Source organism: Ctenopharyngodon idella, chromosome 3 (assembly GCF_019924925.1).
Source record: "Ctenopharyngodon idella isolate HZGC_01 chromosome 3, HZGC01, whole genome shotgun sequence".
Lineage (NCBI taxonomy): Eukaryota > Metazoa > Chordata > Actinopteri > Cypriniformes > Xenocyprididae > Ctenopharyngodon > Ctenopharyngodon idella.
Genome location: NC_067222.1, coordinates 14808421 through 14826817, shown reverse-complemented (window position 1 = coordinate 14826817; position 18397 = coordinate 14808421). Strand labels below are relative to the sequence as shown.

Below are 18397 nucleotides of genomic sequence, written 5' to 3'. Positions count from 1 at the left end.
CATTTCCTCTCTCAAGATCCATTAATGTACTAAAACATATTTAAATCAGTTCATGTGATTACAGTGATTCAATATTAATATTATAAAGCGACGAGAATATTTTTGGTGCGGCAAAAAAACAAAATAACAACTTATATAGTGATGGCTGATTTCAAAACACTGCTTCATGAAGCTTCGGAGCGTTATGAATCAGTGTGTCGAATCAGCGGTTCGGAGCGCCAAAGTCACGTGATTTCAGCAGTTTGGCGGTTTGACACACGATCCGAATCATGATTCAACACGCTGATTCATTATGCTCTTAAGTTTCAAATAAGTCATTATTTTGTTTTTTTGCCGCAACAAAAATATTCTCGTCGCTTTATAATACTAATATTGAACCACTGTACTCACATGAACTGATTTAAATATGTTTTTAGTACATTAATGGATCTTGAGAGAGGAAATGTCATTGCTGGCTGTGTAGGCCTCACTGAGCCATCGGATTTCAACAAAAATATCTCAATTTGTGTTCTGAAGATTAACGAAGGACTTACGGGTGTGGAACGACATGAGGGTGAGTAATTAATGACATTATTTTCATTTTTGGGTGAACTAACCCTTTAAGTTTCACTTCCATGATCCGTGATCGACAGAGGAGCATCTTGGCAGCAGGGATTAAATCTTTAACAATGTCTGAGATAAGAAAATCTAAAGTGTAGAATTGGATGCACTTTGAAATGGTAAAAGATTATCCAAAAAACGTATGATGCAAGGTGTGCCAACAGCTCATGTCCTACGCTCAACAACGACAAACACTGCGGCGCACTTCTGCCGGCCAACGCTAACAAGCTGACTAATGTTAGCTGACTAGCGCACTATTTGAAAAAAGTCTCAAACGGATACAGGCAGATCGCGTGAAAGACTGGATTTTTTTGATCAGGTAGGGTACAAGTGATTTCAAAACATTTCAGCCGGTTCTAATTTGATTTTTGGATGCTGTGAATGTTTAGCTAAAAAGACTGCCACTCCAGTTTAGTGTTTATTGTCTCCGCAGTTAAAAAAGACAAAGTTGACAATTCTGGCTATACTTTCGTTATTTTAATAATTTCTTTAATTTTTATTTATTTATTGATCACTCTGGGTTATCTAATTTAACTATTTGAATATATGTTCCCCTGCAATTCAGGCATTTTGCAGTTGTGACTTGATAATGACTATTTCATTTTTTTAATTAGGCTTTTTAATTTTTATTTATTAGAACGGTATATTCTGTTCTAATTCAATTCTGTAAATTAATGTTTGATTAAACAATTATTAAATTTTTTTATTACATTAATTTTAATTTTTGTTTTCCGGGGCATCGATGTTGCGCTGTAGAATAATTAAAGCTTGCTCGCACAGGCAATTTAGCCGATTTAATTTGATCTGCCGACTTATCAAATGCATATCTATCTGCAGTGTGGCCTTTCTGCAGTTATTTATATATATTTTAAGTTTTATTGATCCAAAATGTTTTTATTCATTTTCTTCTATATCTTTGAGTGGTGGTCTGTACATCGTGGCTGTCAATGTTTATCCACATTGCCTTTCATTTGTTTAAAAAAGATAAAACCATTGTCAGTTTCGTCTATCACTTGACAGGCAGTTTGGTCGCTTTATTAGAAAGTTGTGTTATTGAAAGTCTGTGCTGTGTGTGAAAGAAAATAAAAGCCGCCCCCCCACCTCCAACATATATGATTCGACTATCAGTCGAATATAGGCAATCTGATTCGAATCTGATTCGACTATGTAAATCCGTAGTCAGGGACACCCCTAATATGTATGCTAATTAGATAGTTTTAATTTGGTAAATGATTTAGATATGTCTTAGTCAAAGTGTCATCTAAAATTTAAGACCTCTCATAAGTAAAAATAAGGCTTTTTAAGACTTTTTATTACCTTAAAATTTTAAAAATCTAATTTAAGACTTTTTAAGGATCCACAGGAACCCTGACTACAAGCTTTGGATCATGTCTGTTTCTAAATGTTAAAAGTGATTTTACTGAATACAAATTATAATGTTTTTAATCACTTGGTGGAATTGGCAGTCATTCCCCTGAGCCATGGTAGTGCGTCAGTTCATTCACAGGTATAAATATGCAGCTATAATGTACATAGATGGTTTTGAATTAATATTTCAGGTCGATATACAGTGGTTACATACTGTTAAAACTAATCGTGGTATTGATATCTTAGGGGTGTAACGATTCACAAATCCTGACAATGCATATGCATCGATCTTCATTTTGGTCAATAATCGATGTAAAATGTTAAGAATCAGATTAATCGTGATTCTATAGCGATTCAGTGCTTTAAAATATATAAACATTAAATTACTACATGCGCGAATTGACGTTGTGCACCGTAATTCGCCCTCACAGCTCTCATTCACAGACATGCGCTGCACTCTTTACCGCCTCTCACTGGATTGCGCTCGCGCTCAGTCCGTAGCCCACGTTTGAGCTCTCCTCAGGACAGCCACTGTTGTTCACATGAGCAGATGACAGTCTCTATTATAATAGCAATAGTCCTGAGTCACACTGCACAAGCCATTGATAAAGCTGCCAAGTCATTGCGTGGTCAACGCTTTTATTGTGTGGAAACGTCACCGTTATTTTCTATAAGATAAACTACTCAGGTTTTACGGAAATGGGTCATACCATTGACATTACATGAGCAGTTGAAGGAACGTTAAAACCCACCTTATTCAAGAGCGCGCATTTAATGCATGGACGGACCAAACACATAATGTAAGTGTCTAAATGCATACGCACAGTTCCAATGAATGATAAATGAAATTATGAACCGAATGTCGTTAAACTGGATGCACGAAGGAAATGGCTGCAGTAACTACAACATTAACAACACTGAAATAAGAGCGCGCGGTTTATCAATTAGATGCGCGTTAAAGTTGCGTTCGTTACTATAGCGACAGTAGGCACCCAGCGCGTTTCCTTTCAGAATCATCATAAGGAAAATGTTCCGTATAAAGAGGACAAAGAGGGCTTTTCTTACTATTCCTTGAAGAAAAATTAGTTTAGGATTAGTTGGGAAAGCGCATGATATTCTAGGGTAGTCTCTCCACATAAGCATTAGAATGTTTAATGTATCTGGAACACTTTAATAAGGTTGTGTAGCCATTAACACTATCCTCCACTGTAGTTAACATGAACTAGGCCTAATAACACTTTTAAAGCCTTTTAAAATTTTGGCTTATGTTAATTTCCACAAATGCCAATTTTTATAGGCTATTAAAATAAAGTTTTGTAGCATCATTAAGAACTAACATGAGCTAACATTAACGGGGTAGTTCACCCAAAAATGAAAATAATGTCATTTATTACTCACCCTCATGCCGTTTTACACCCGTAAGACCTTCATTCATCTTCAGAACACAAATTAAGATATTTTTGTTGAAATCCGATGGCTCAGTGAGGCCTACATAGGGAGCAATAACATTTCCTCTCTCAAGATCCAATAATGTACTAAAAATATTAATATTAATTATTAATTAACATACAGTATAATTAAATATTAATTATAATATTAATATTGAACCACTGTACTCACATGAACTGATTTAAATATGTTTTTAGTACATTAATAGATCTTGAGAGAGGAAATGTCATTGCTGGCTATGCAGGCCTCACTGAGCCATCGGATTTCATCAAAAATATCTTAATTTGTGTTCCGAAGATGAACGAAGGTCTTACGGGTGTGGAACAGCATGAGGGTGAGTAATTATTGACATTATTTTCATTTTTGGGTGAACTAACCCTTTAATGTTAGTTCTTAATGATGCTACAAAACTTTTTTTTAATAGCCTATAAAAATTGGCATTTGTGGAAATTGAGTAATAAATGACAGAATTTTCATTTTTGGGTGAACTAAACTTTTAAAAATGGACAAAAAGTTGTTTTTTTTTTTTTGCCCCCACTCTCTAACCGCCTGAAGGTCACTGTATAATTCTCATCCTGACTTAGACGCATTCAGAGAAGCATTTCAATAACCCTATGAATGCATATGTATACTCAAAGATTCACAGCCCTATGATATCTTTGTAAAACTGACGACTCTGTAGAACAGTGGCAAGGACAACTAACTTTACCGAGCTCTGAAAGCCCCCTAGTGGCTGGGAGCATTTTCATTGTGTTGTGGCTTTATTGTGTTGCGGCTTTATTGCGTTGCATGGCCCGATTTCGTTGTATTGTGGCAGGAGGTGACATGAATGCAACACAATCAAGGTATCGCATTAGTGATTTGATAATGCAGTGTAGTGTACACTAGGACAGACAGGCTAAGTATAAGGAAGTTATAACTGAGCTACTGACAGTTTTTGCCATGGAAATGTACTAATTAAAAAAAAAAAAAAAAAAAAAAAAAAAATCGAAAAAAAAAAAATCGCTCTGCAGATCTGGTGATCAGGGGTCGTATTCACAAAACATTTTATCTTGACATTTTATCTCCTGAATAACAGTAAAAGTCTTAGTAAAGAGCTTCCTCTTAAACCTATTCACAAAGCTGCGGAGACAAACGTTACTAAGGAATAGAGAGTCTTATGCTGCGTTCACACCGAACGCCTCTGGGGCATCTGATTTACATGTTAATTCAATGTAAACGTGCGTCTAGACGTCCTGCAACGCGAATCAAGCGTCTAGCGCGGCGCGAATCGGTCGTTGACGTGCGAATGGCGCGGTGCGAATTGAGCGGTCACGCGTCTGATGCGCGAATCGAGCGTCTGGCGCTCTAGACACCCGAGTTGAAAAATCTGGACTTTGGCGAAAATTCGCGCCACGTTAACCAATCAGGAGCTTGCTCTAGTAGTGACGTGACATAGCGAGCTGAGGCAGAAATCCGAAACAACAATGGCGGACAAAATCATTGTCGCTGTACATCTTCATACTTTTATAGAAACAGGAAAAAAGAGGATCTTGCTTGAAAGAAAGTGAGTGAGGAGGCCGGATCTGGTAAGTTATAAAAAACGGTCTTTACTCAATTTGAGCTATATATACATATTGAGACTACAAGCTAGCTAAAGCTGGCAAATTGATCTTATTCGCTGTAATTTACAACTATTTTCCCGCGGGCGAGTTGTGTTTATTCAGAAAAAGTGCGCAGAAAGAAGTGGAAGAGTCTGGGACACATAAAGGAGCGGGAGAGCCCCTCTCATGACGCAAATTCACGTCTGTTGTGAAGTCAATTTCACGCGTGAATGAAGCGAGTAAACTCAAAATGTTCAAGCGTCCAACTAGACGCAAATTTGACGCGCGATTCGCGTTCGGTGTGAACGCAGCATTAAACCTGCAGTCCGCCGTTTTTCCTTTTTGTCGCCATCTCTGTTTGAAACCTGCAATTGCAGTCATATGCGGAATAGGAATCTGCATCGGCACAGCTCATCAGCGCGGATGAATCTAATGTTTGCTGTCAGTCACCGGATCGGTGTGGATACTGTACTTCAGAATCACAGATTCTCCGTCTTGAAAGTGTGACCAATATAAGAATTTTCACTGGAAAATGTCATCTGAACAAGTAAGTAACGTCTGCCACTTTTGTTCTGACCAACTGAATCGTTAAATCTAACGATCGCTTAGTTCACGCCAAACCATGCAAATTATTTTTACTGTTATACTTTGTTCTCAAATTGTTAGTGTGTATTAGTGTTACCTGTAGATTTCAATTTCTGTAGCCACTCAACAGTCCAAAGCCTTTTGCTTTTTAACTACGAGTGAATCTCCAGTTGTCACTGATGATTGTCATGTGGACCTTTCTGGATTACAATCCGCCATCAAAACGATAAGTTTAATTATTTCAGCTGCTGTGAGAACAGGCTATAAATGATCCGCTACCAGCAGCATCCTCACATGATAAAACCGACCAGCCTGAACGGGACCAAAGACTAGAATAACAAGTAATAATAAGTCTTAAAGGGGCTTTGACGGGACTCCTTCCTTTCTGTTTTCAGACGTGACGTAATGACGCAATGGTGAACGGCTGCATGCTCGAATTTCCCGCGTAAATCCACCAGGTCGTTCTTATTATAAAACATTATTACAAGCTCACCGCTGTGAATCGAGCTAAGATAAGGAGATAGTTTTGAACACTGGCTGGTTATGTACTTGCTCAAAAATTGATTTTGGATAATTTTTAACCAAAAAAAGTTATGGACTTCAGCTTTAAGATAAGAGAAAGGGCGGGATTGACCTCCTTTCTATGGATGATGTCATCACGCTTCCTATGATTGGCTAATGGGAAACAGTCTCTGTCAGTGATTTAACCAGAGAAATATTGTAGAACGAGGTATCATGTTACCATATTCAAATAAAGATTTAAAATAAAATGTTGCCATATTCAAATAAAGATTTTAAAATGTAGGCCAAGTGTCACTAAATAAACTAGTATGTGTTCAGCTATTGTCCGCCTCTCACATGTCTGAATCTCCAGAGATGCAATTAAAGAATTAAAGCGACAAATAATGTTTCATAAACAAAGTTGTTTACAAAGTGTTGCTTTTGTCAACAAAAATTATGACTAAATATCGTTGTCAACGAACCTTTATCACGTGACGAAAACGAGACGAGACGCAACGTAAATGCTGGTCATGTGACGATGACTATAATTAAATAATGCAATATTGTTGACGAATAAAAACGAGACTAAATGTGGTTTACAAAATAAAAACTATGCTAAAATGTCTCTTCATTTTGTTGACCAAAACAAGACGAGACGAGATGTTAAACGTTATTTCGTCTCGTTTAGTCGCGTTATTATTATTATTTTGCAGTATTTCTGTTTCCTGTGTCTCACTTCAGGGGTTGCATCAGGTCGCACTGCGCAGACGCAGGCGACGTTACTTTCTCTGACGCAGAGAAACATGTAGATTTCACGTGCTCATAACTTCATGAAAAATGCACAGATCATAGAAAGTGCACATCATTATTTAAAGCAGATTCTTACGATTAAACTGAATCCAAAATCAACATAATATATTGCGTTGATCACAAGATATTACTCATGGAATGATTTACACTTGGCTAAAAACATGTCTCTCATCTTTCCGGGATGCAGTGTGCATCCAATGTTCATCTTAAAGCTTAGAAACTCATCTTTTTAATGCATCTAACCATTTTGAAAAACTCCTAACGAGTGCTGAGAAGTGCCTCTAAACCTGAGTTTACCGCCCGTGGGCGCCATCTAGCGGCGAAAAAATGAATAACAATTTATCACCACAAAATTTGAACCAGATGCAGCTCACATGTAGGAGAGCATCACCAAAAAATATTTTTCTCTGATCTTATTGCCTTCCCAAGTTATTCCATGTCAAATAAAAAAAATAAAAATAAATAAAAATATATATTTTGTCAGCAGTTTTTCAACATGAAAATGTCCAAATGTAATGTAATTTATATTTTCTAAAAAATTAGAAAGTGTTCTATCAAATGATACCTACCTTTTGACTCTCCTTGCTACAGTTTTGGAGTTATGAGTCTTTACTTTTGTGTTTGTCGCTCAGAAAAAAACTCTAAAAAGCCTTCAGGTCTTAAAGGGTTAAGAGACATCTCAAGGCATTATAAGGTATTATCTATAAGGTAACAATATAATAAGATAACCTTGTTTGAAATGGGTTTGGCTAAAAGAAAATGTTGGTTTTGTCTATACTACTAGGTACTTATACTATATTGACTGGGTTAAATACAATTGCATTACTAAAAAGAGACTAAAATACAATTTTCGTTGACTAAAACTAGAATAAACAGTGATGGATAATTCTGACTAAAATAAAACTAAAATGCTCAGACTTTTAGTCGACTGAAACTTGACTAGACTAAAAAGAGTATGAACGTGACTAAAACTAATAAAAACTAAAATGACAGCTTGACATAAAGACTAGACTAAAACTAAAATTAAAACAGGACGCCAAAAACAACACTACTCGAGAGGAGGCATATAATATATACACAGCTGACGTGTGATTGAACACAATGTTTCATTCTCCATCATTCAATACATTTTATCTGTACATGAATGAATCTTTATGTTGTCATCGTAGATTAAAACCTATAAATCATAATATTTATCACATTTATGAAGAAAAGGCTCAGCTCAAGACTTTATCACTATTGACTCAATGGTGTTCAGTGTCTTTGGGCGGATTGCTGAGGAGAACATCCGACAACAGCCATTTTAGGACTGATTTTGTCTTAGTGACTCTGGAGTCCTCTTGACTACTCCTAATGTTTCACAGATTTAGGAGCTACTTTTAGCGCTAAAATGCTTTGTGAAATACTCTTAGAGCAAAAAATTTGGAGTCCTAAATTTAGGACTGAGACGCCCATTATTTTTAAGAGTTTCTCCTAAATAGGCAAGTTAGGACCTACTTTTAGCCTTAAGATGTTTTGTGAATATGACCCCTGAACTCTTAAATGGATGGATTAGAAATGGATGTAATGTATTAGTGTGTCTCACAGCACCATGATGATATTTGTGCTTAAATGGATAGTTCATTCATGTCATTCCAAACCTGTATGACTTTCTTCTGTGAAACAAAAGAAGATATTCTGAAAAATGTTTGGGTCCAAACAACATTGGACACCATGACATGGAAGAAATAAAAAACACTTTAGTGCTCCATAGAAAGTGTTAGTGGTATGACTTGTATCACTGACTTTTTGAGTTCATATAAAAGTGGACATTGATACAATGATGACACACCCTGAGGATCTGCACTGCTGACCACTGTGTTGAGATTCTCTCATAAATGTGCATCAGAGAGCTCTCACACAATGAAGATCTTTCGTGAAGAAAGACTTAACTTTTGTTTCAAATTTCCACATTCAAATCAATCACATCACTTCTTAAAATTTGGATCTAATTCAATAAAAGTCTTGTGCGTTCGGAACGACATGAGGGCATTTTTGGCTGAACTATCCTTTAAGAACGACACAATGTTGATCTAAAATAAAATCATAATTACAATGAAAGTAAATATTTCACTCACCATAAACAAAAACTCTGAATAACTTGAATGAGGCTTTGCCATTTCTGATGATCTTTAGTTTGTATTCTCCAGTGTGGATAGCTCTGATTGTCTTGATGGTGAGATCTCCAGTCTGACGATTCAGATACACTTTGTCTTTAAATCTAACATCACTGTACTCAGACTCTTCTTCACACTTATCTTCTGTGTTTTTAGCTACAAGACTGTTTTCATCTCCAAACATCCAGAATATCTTATCTCCTGTCTGTATTTCAGGATTGACACGTAGAGTCACATCCTCCCCCTTCATCACTGACACTGACTTCTCTTCATCTGTCAAAGAAACAGAGAAAAATACAAACAGAAATCAGAACCAGAAAACCAACAGCAGCAGAAATAAACAGAAGAAACACTGACATATCACACCTGACATACTGGATCACAAACATATCATTTACTCTATTTTAAGTTGAAAAGAGCTCAACTTCTCATTCTAGAAATCTGAATAGAAAATGAAAACACAGCAAGCCTGCGGCGCGTCAGACTATTATTTATATAATTACATCACAGTCGGTGCGAATTTTATTTAAATTCCCACCAGCATTCATAAAGTTACCGAACGAGTAACACGTTTCAGCGCTGATTCTACTCGCATTTAGCGCGTTGATCCATTTGAACTCTTTGGCGCGTCTAAAAACGCATGGAAAACGCGTCGGCGCCGCTTTCTCCTTTCCAAAGCGCTCGAGCGCTGCGGTGGCGTCTGCCGTTACTAAGCAACCATGAGCTGCGCTCTCCGTGTTTCAGCAAAGGATATATGGATTTCCAGCACCGAAAATCACTTGCAGTAGCTCTGCCACCGCAGATTTATTTAAATGTGTATCCGTGTACAGCTCTGATCAGATATTCCTACATCTTGGCTGACCTTTGTCCTGCAGATGGCGCCGCGCGAGAATAAAGAAATCTGTCAGTCATTGGGTCTGTCAGACTCGACACTCAGACTACAGACATTTTTGCGGTAATGCGACGAAAAATATTTAAGACCTATCGAATCTGAATTGAAGACATTTTAAGACGTTTTAAGGCCTTTTATTAGGTAAAATATATTTAAGACCACCCTGGTCATATACACTGCTGCTGTTTCACTGAAAGACTTTGTGTTACTCACCAAAGATGATAATCCTGAAGAGTGTGAATGTTGTATAATCACTGGTCTTGATCTCTAGTTTATATAATCCAGAGTGTTCAGGTCTGGATCGGTGAATGAAGAGAGATCCAGTCTGAGGCTCCAGCTTTATTTGGTCTCTGAATTCATCAAACCATTGAGGGTTCTCACGGTTCTCTCCAGTCATTTCAACTATGGGTTTCTCTTCAAACTTCCACTGTATTTTATCATCCTTCTGTATATCAGTATCTTTGTACAGAGCGACAGAATCTCCCCTCAGCACTGATGTCTTCACTTGTCCTGCAGCAGCACAGAAACAGAGAAATAGAGATCAGAAATTAGAAACAGAAAACTAACAACATCAGACAACAAAGCATTACTGATCAATTGATCAACATCTCAAATGTTTCATTCACTCAGTTTATGAATATCAGTAATGAACTCAGCTTTCTCTGATTCTACCATATTATAGAAATCTACATGAAGATATAAATGAATTAAATGAGTCGACCTCAAATCTAATGTGTGTTTTGACCATCAGAACAGCCTGAAATCCACACAACAAACATCAGACTACAGATTTAGTTGAGCTTGACTATTTAAAGATCCTCTTTTAAACTAAAAGGAGCAAATACAGAAAAAAAAGGTGAAAATAGTCTGAATTCACCTCAAACAATAATTTGCTCAAAGAGCATCTGACATGTTCCTCTGCTCATCCCAAAATGCCAGAAAAACTTTCAATGTCAATCACAAGACAGATAACAAGCAAACATTAGCCTGTTTCACACTAGACGAGTAAGTGAAGCGTATAAAAGCTTGCAGGAACAGGATGTGAGTGAGTTAAATCATCAGAGAAGTCCTGCATTTCCCTCAACATGTTCCTAATCAGGGTGTGAATTACTCACTGAAAAGAAACCTTTTGTCCATTGCTAATTTTAGTTCATGTTAGTTCTTAATGATGCTACATAACTTCATTTTAATAGCCTATAAAAATTGCCATTTGAGCATATTTACATAAGCCAAAATTGTAAAAGACTTTAAAAGTATTGTTAGTTCAAGTTAACTAAAATTTGAGTCCTAAATTTAGGACTGACATGAGATGTTTTTTTGAATATGACCCCTGATCTGTAGTTGATTCTCTGAGAAGTCAAAGTAAATTGTTGACACGAGAGATCTAATTACCGTTAGAAATTGAATGAACAAATGTGTTTAAAGAGAATCATTAGCAGCATGTTTTGCTAGCTTTCGTCATAAAGTGGACAGCCATTTTCAGCTCTCTCCAGAGATGTGGGTTCAAGTCTTGGCTCTGGTGGGTCACTGAAGGACTTGGACAGGTTTTCATGTGTCTATACGGTGAACTGCTCATTAGATTAGGAGACTGTGTACAACAATTTTAGTCCATGTGAGGAAAACTGAGGCAGTCCACAGAAAGCAGATACTGATCTGTCCTAAAAGTGTAAGAGCTTTATTTCCTGAAGGTCAGTTGAGGAGATCATCTTGTGAATTTGGAACGACATGATGGAGAGTGATTGAATGATGAATGAACTTACATTTTTGGCTGAACTATCTTTTAAGAACGACACAATGTTGATCTAAAATAAAATCATAATGACAATGAAAGTAAATATTTCACTCACCAGAAACAGTAACAGTGAATAACTTGAATGAGGATTTGCCATTTCTGATGATCTTTAGTTTGTATTCTCCAGTGTGGATAGCTCTGATTGTCTTGATGGTGAGATCTCCAGTCTGACGATTCAGATCCACTTTGTCTATAAATCTAACATCACTGTACTCAGACTCTTCTTCACACTTATCTTTTGTGTTTTTAGCTACAGGACGGTTTTCATCTCCAAACATCCAGAATATCTTATCTCCTGTCTGTATTTCAGGATTGACACGTAGAGTCACATCCGTCCCCTTCATCACTGACACTGACTTCTCTTCATCTGTCAAAGAAATAGAAAAAAATACAGAAGAGAAATCAGAACCAGAAAACCAACAGCAGCAGAAATAAACAGAAGAAACACTGACATATCACACCTGACATACTGGATCACAAACATATCATTTACTCTATTTTAAGTTGAAAAGAGCTCAACTTCTCATTGTAGAAATCTGAATGTAAGTATAAATCTCTACACCTCATGTGTGTTTCACTGATGAAACTGTGTTGAACTCCAGTCTGTGTTTCTAAGAGTAAAAATCCACTCAAATGACATGAAATATGAGTGAATTGAGTTTGTGTGAAGAAACGGTTCTGAATGTTTGATTTGTGATCAGATAATGACTGTACTGCAGTTCAATAATGTTCAGGAATAATGAGGAGGATTGTGACTGATAAAGTTGATCAAACAATCCTGCAGACAGAAGCAACACAGTCTGTGTGAAGAACAGTTTCAGAACAGACAACAGCATATGAAAGAAGACTGTCTGAAGCTGCTTCATTGAGGAACCAGATCTGTCTGAAACACCAGAAACCAGAAATTAAACTGCAACTGCCTGTATTTACAGTTGACTTCATGAAAAAAATACCACATGACCTTTTTGAGCTTTAAGGCTTTGATAAAATAGTTACAGACACATTTTAATGATTAAACTCTGTACATTAATCCCACTAGAAGGTCTTGTTCCTGACATAACAGTGTGTTGATTTCTACATCAGTATAGATCTGCTATGGCAGCAGTGCAGTGATATGATGAACAGGTCAGAGTTTCTCCATCATTAATATAACACAACTGGAACACTTTTATAATCATATTTTGACACAAGGTCTGTCATATACACTGCTGCTGTTTCACTGAAAGACTTTGTGTTACTCACCACAGACGATAATCCTGAAGAGTCTGAATGTTGAATAATCACTGGTCTTGATCTCTAGTTTATATAATCCAGAGTGTTCAGGTCTGGTTTGTTCAATGATGAGAGATCCAGTCTCAGGGTGCAGCGTCATTTGGTCTCTGAATTCATCAGACCATTGAGGGTTCTCACGGTTCTCTCCAGTCATTTCAGCTATGAGTTTCTCTTCAAACTTCCACTGTATTTTATCATCCTTCTGTATATCAGTATAATAGTTCAGAGTGACAGGACGTCCCTTCAGCACTGATTTATTCACTTGACGTTCTGCAGCTGCACAGAAACAGAGAAAAAGAGATCAGAAATCAGAACCAGAAAACTAACAACATCAGAAATGTGCAAAATCAACACTGATCATTTGCTCCACGTCTGTCACCTGCTCTGTCATTGGTCAGTAAACCACTCACACAAAACTCCACTGACACTCAAACCACAAGAACATGTGAGCAGCCAAATACATTTTTACAATAATGTGGATTATCTGATAGCTCAGGAATATTCAAATATTGACCAAAAATCACCCAATTTGCAGCGTCACAGTGTGTCAATGGACATTATTTGTTTTAGGCTATCTGTTTATTAATGGTTACTTTGGACATTATCTATATTGTTTATGGCATGTTCAGGCAAGATAAGCGATTTATAGAAACTGTTAGATAGGTGTGTCGACTGCTCACCGTGCCGACAGGTAACTGACATACAGTGGAGCTCAAATGTTAACATACCCCTTGCAGAATATGCAAAAATGTTAATCGTTTTAACATCATGAAAATTGCATGTTTTTTTATTTAGTACTTAATAAACTATTTCACATAACGGATGTTTACATAAAGTCCACAAGACAAAAAAAAAAAAAAAAAAAAAAAAAAAAAAAAAAAGAATTTATAAAAATGATCCAGTTCAAAACATGTCAGATTTTGTTGCTGATTTGAAATATATTATTTAATTGTGAGTTCACCAAGCAGTTTTTGAGGTTTCAGGATTCCCCCATTCAAATAGATAGGACCTGGTCTTGGATGCCTGAAATAGCTGCTCTGAGGCGCTACAAATATGGCCGCCAAGTGAACAGAATTTCCTGGAAAGGTACTTTGTTGTGACTCACAAGCTGTTTGAGACCGAGAAGCATCTTGTGTGCTCCATGGGAAGTCCGGTTCTTTTCCGCTAACCGGTTCTTTCGGACAGTTTATTTCAATGAACCGGTTCCAAAAAAACGGTTAACTGAAACGAACGAATAAATGAACCGATACAAAAAAAAAAAAAAAAAAAAAAACCACTGGTTATCTTACATCATCACATAATGACGTCATTATATGCGGATGAAAATACATTCAAACACATTCAAATAAAGTGATTTGTAATCATAACTTCAGTTAAATAATAATCGTCATAATCTTGAATAAGTTTCTTACATTTCTGTTTTGTAAAAGCATTAAGTATAGTAAGTGTGCTGAGCTGAGAACTGCTGCAACCTGAATGCAGTCGACAAAACTAAAAGTCGAAGCATGTAGCCTATATGTTTAACAGCCTGCGTTTATACGGTTTTGATTATAAACATTTTAAACACCACAGCAAAAGTTTACGTCAAGATTTATTTCAACTTGAAAATGAAATAAGCTGTTCCTGAAAATGTAATGCATTATTGATAAAACAAATATTATTTGGTTTGACAGTTTTACAATGCATTCATTGTGTTTCCAATCTTTACAGTAATACGACAGTAACTGTGTGACATGTTTCCAACATGTTATATTTTGTTACACTTTCTGTTCAAAAAAAAAAAAAAAAAAAAATGCATTTCATCCTTCTGAAGAAATTACACGCATACTCAGCTCATCGGTTCTCAGTATGTCGAACATGTCTGAAAGAAGCAGCTCTCAGTTCTGTACTGGTGATTCGAGAGCCGCTGTACCGTACACTACACGCTTGCTCAGTATCAGCTTCTCATCAGTTCTCTCAGCACAGCCTGTCTATGTTCATGCTGTGTGTTTGAGTTACTAGAGTAACACATACTCCGATATATTGGTTTATTTAGAGTCAGAGGGACTGTCAGGAATGTCCGAAAGTGAGTAACTTTAGACAATTGTGGATCAGTGCTGACTTGAGACGCGAACTGTTTCGAACGATCCAGTCCGATTTGGTGAACTGGTTCGACCGGTTCACTTAAAAGAACCGGTTTAAAAGAATGATTCGTTCACGAACCGGACATCAGTGTGCGCGTTTTTGGTGTGAATGCAAAACTTGCAGGAATAACTAAAATTATGCGCGATAACCCGGGTTGCGTCAACAGACGATGATCGTGTATTGACGATAGCCAGAGATATTGTCAAAAGCATAAAATCTTGGCAATATTAAGAGGATTTGGTATTTCCGATTAATGTAGGCCTGTTACATTCTTCTAGTCTTATTATTACTATTAGGTTACGCTTATTTTATTATTAAATTAATATTATAATAAATTTGCTCCGCAATAATATCATAGTGCATCACTATATGACTGATGTGCTGTGAGGATAATAACAGATTAGGCTATTAGCTATCTTTGAAAATATATATATATTTTTTTTTAATTAGGTCTATTATACAATGAATTATAGGCCTATAATTAAAATTATTAAGAGTGTATGCTATATTTCCTAACACTGCAGTCATCAATGAAAATTAAGAGCATCTTTACTTCAAGCACCGACTTAAAAAAACAAAACAAAACAAAAAAAACAACCTGTTTAACACAAAATACTATTATTCTCATTTGTTTCACTAGCCTATACGGCCACAAGAGAAATGATGGAATAAATTAAGACAGTTATATACCGTAATAACAGTAACTGTCTTAATTTATTTCATCATTTCTCTTGTCAGCATATTAGGCCTGTGTTAAAATTAATCTCTTTAATGCTGCATCAGACAGATCCGTCACTTTTTACTTTCACTTTCTGTAGTGAATACTGACCGAGGTTATGACTTTTCACCGGCATAACTCTTGCGCAAAGTTTGCTTGTTGCCTCTTGTATGATATCCACTGGCTCCCCTTCTTGTTTTAAAACAACCCAATGCAGGCGACCCAGTCAGCTGTCATCAGCGCTAGTTCTTTGGTGTCAGTGTCCCTACCCTAATGCTGCTCAGGTGACACAGGCCTATCCATTTTCACAGCATGCATCTGAACAGACATTATCTACTGTAGGCTTTTGAGCTGAAGTGTGTTTTTACACAGAAATTTAGAAACTTAACAGGAATTTATGGGAATTTACAGGAATTAGAAATTTTGGGAAATTGATAGAAATTTATAATATTTTTATAAAATGTATCATATAAAAACAAATATAAACATTTTGTTTGGTCATAACATGAAATAACAGTTATTTATTTTTCGCATTCAATTAATTCTAATTTAGTAAATATGTAAAATAAATATATTTTTATTGCAGCAATTGTTATGTGTTATTTATTTCAGTGTCACATGATCCTTCAGAAATCATTCTAATATGCTGATTTGATACTCAGTTATTATCATTGTTGGAAACAGTTCTGCTGCTGAATATATTTTTGGAAACTGTAATAATATTTTCAGGATTCACTGATTAATAAAAAGTTAAAAAGAACAGAATCCTTGCTGAATAAAAGTATTAATTTCTTTCAAAAAAAAAAAAACAAAAAAAATACTGACCCCAAGATTTTGAACGGTAGTGTATATTGTTACAAAAGATTTCTATTTTAAATAAATGCTGTTCTTTAAATTTGATAATTGAGTATCAAATTAGCATGTTAGAATGATTTCTGAATCATTCTGAATGATGAATAGTCAAAACGCATCAAGTTCATCTATGAAACATTCAACAACTAATTCCCTCTGTCATTGACGACAGGTAATCAGGTGGTCTGTTTGTGCCCAAACACCTTTTGTGTTGCTTTTTGAGAGCTTTAGTGAAGGGGAAAACAATCAGTGAATAATTACTCATATTTCTGTCTGTTCACACACAAACCATCACATGCCTTAAGACTTCCAATAAGCAAGTAAACGGGTCACATGACACTTTTAGACAGATGACACTTACCACTTGTTTGAGAAACATGAGCTCTAAAAACTACTGTGTAAAGTGCTCCTGTTTTCAATGACAAAGCTGGGCTAATGATGAATTTATATTTTAGAATGAGCTATCTCAGTCTTTATGAAATAAATAACACTAACTGACCAGAGATGATATGATAATAGACATGCAAACTCTCGACAATTTCTTGTTTTTCAGTTTAGAGTTTCTGCATTACAGGATTAGTTCACTTTCAAATAAATCATCAAATTTCCTGATAATTTACTCACTCCCATGTCATCCAAGATGTCCTTGTCCTTCTTTCTTCAGTCAAAAAGAATTAAGGTTTTTGAAAAAAAAATACAACTGGAACTGGCGCTGCGTTCATTACATCAGTTGAATAGGGAAGGCGTAGGACATACAGCGTAAACTTTTTGAAGAATGGGGAATGGCGGAACCACTTGCAAGGGGATCATGTGTGTCTAAAGCATATACAGTTGTATTTATTTTTAGAAAATGAGTGATGGTTTCGCTAGATAAGACCCTTATTCCTCGTCTGGTATCGTTTAAAGCCCTTTGAAGCTGCACTGAAACTGACATTTTGACCTTCAACCGTTTGGAGGCCAGTGAAGTCCACTATAAGGAGGATAATCCTGGAATGTTTTCATCAAAAACCTTAATTTCTTTTCGACTGAAGAAAGAGGGACATGGACATATTGGATGAAATGGGGTGAGTAAATTATCAGGAAAATTTTATTTGAAAGTGAACTAATCCTTTAATAGTCTATGATGTCTAAATGAATGAAGAGCTCAGGCAGCCCCAATAAAACTTAAAATGACAGAAAAAGGACAGCAGGATGATTTTAGGGCTGTTTTTGCTAAATTGCTCAACCTTCGATAGCAGAAGAACAAAACTACATGAACTACATAATCAAAAGATCTTCAGCATTTTAAACAGACAGAGATTCAGTAGCATTAATGCAATTCAGCTCAACTCCGAACAATCACACAAATCACTGATTACTGCACTAAATCAACCACAAGTAGAACTGCTAAAAAGGTGAAATTGATTGTGATTGTATTGATTGTGAAAAATCGTATTATACATTTAATCTGTACTGAACTACAATAAAGCTCAATGTGTTTCCTCTTGCTGTATCAGCTGTAATACTTACTCATTCGCTTTTTTCGTTCAGAGTCTTTGTGACGATAGTAAAAAACACCAGCAGCTGAAAATACCAGCAGCAGAACAATAACAATCCCTGCTACAGCACCTGGAGACAGACCTGGTGCTGGAACAGATAAAGAGAGACAGACATTAGTGTGAATGAGTCTGATCTATAACAAACACTATAAACATC

General features: G+C 36.2%; 1 protein-coding gene across 7 annotated transcripts in view; it reads right to left on the bottom strand.

Moving 5' to 3' along the window:
* Positions 1 to 18397, bottom strand: part of LOC127508049 (uncharacterized) — a 422397-nt gene that overhangs the window by 59448 nt on the left and 344552 nt on the right. For all 7 annotated transcript variants that reach the window (XM_051885588.1, XM_051885590.1, XM_051885589.1 and 4 more), the window contains 4 exons: positions 12979 to 13284; positions 11792 to 12103; positions 10158 to 10454; positions 9014 to 9325 (listed from right to left, as the gene is read on the bottom strand). In XM_051885588.1, coding sequence (XP_051741548.1) covers positions 9014 to 9325; positions 10158 to 10454; positions 11792 to 12103; positions 12979 to 13284 — 1227 coding nt within the window. The remainder of the gene's footprint in view (positions 1 to 9013; positions 9326 to 10157; positions 10455 to 11791; positions 12104 to 12978; positions 13285 to 18397) is intronic.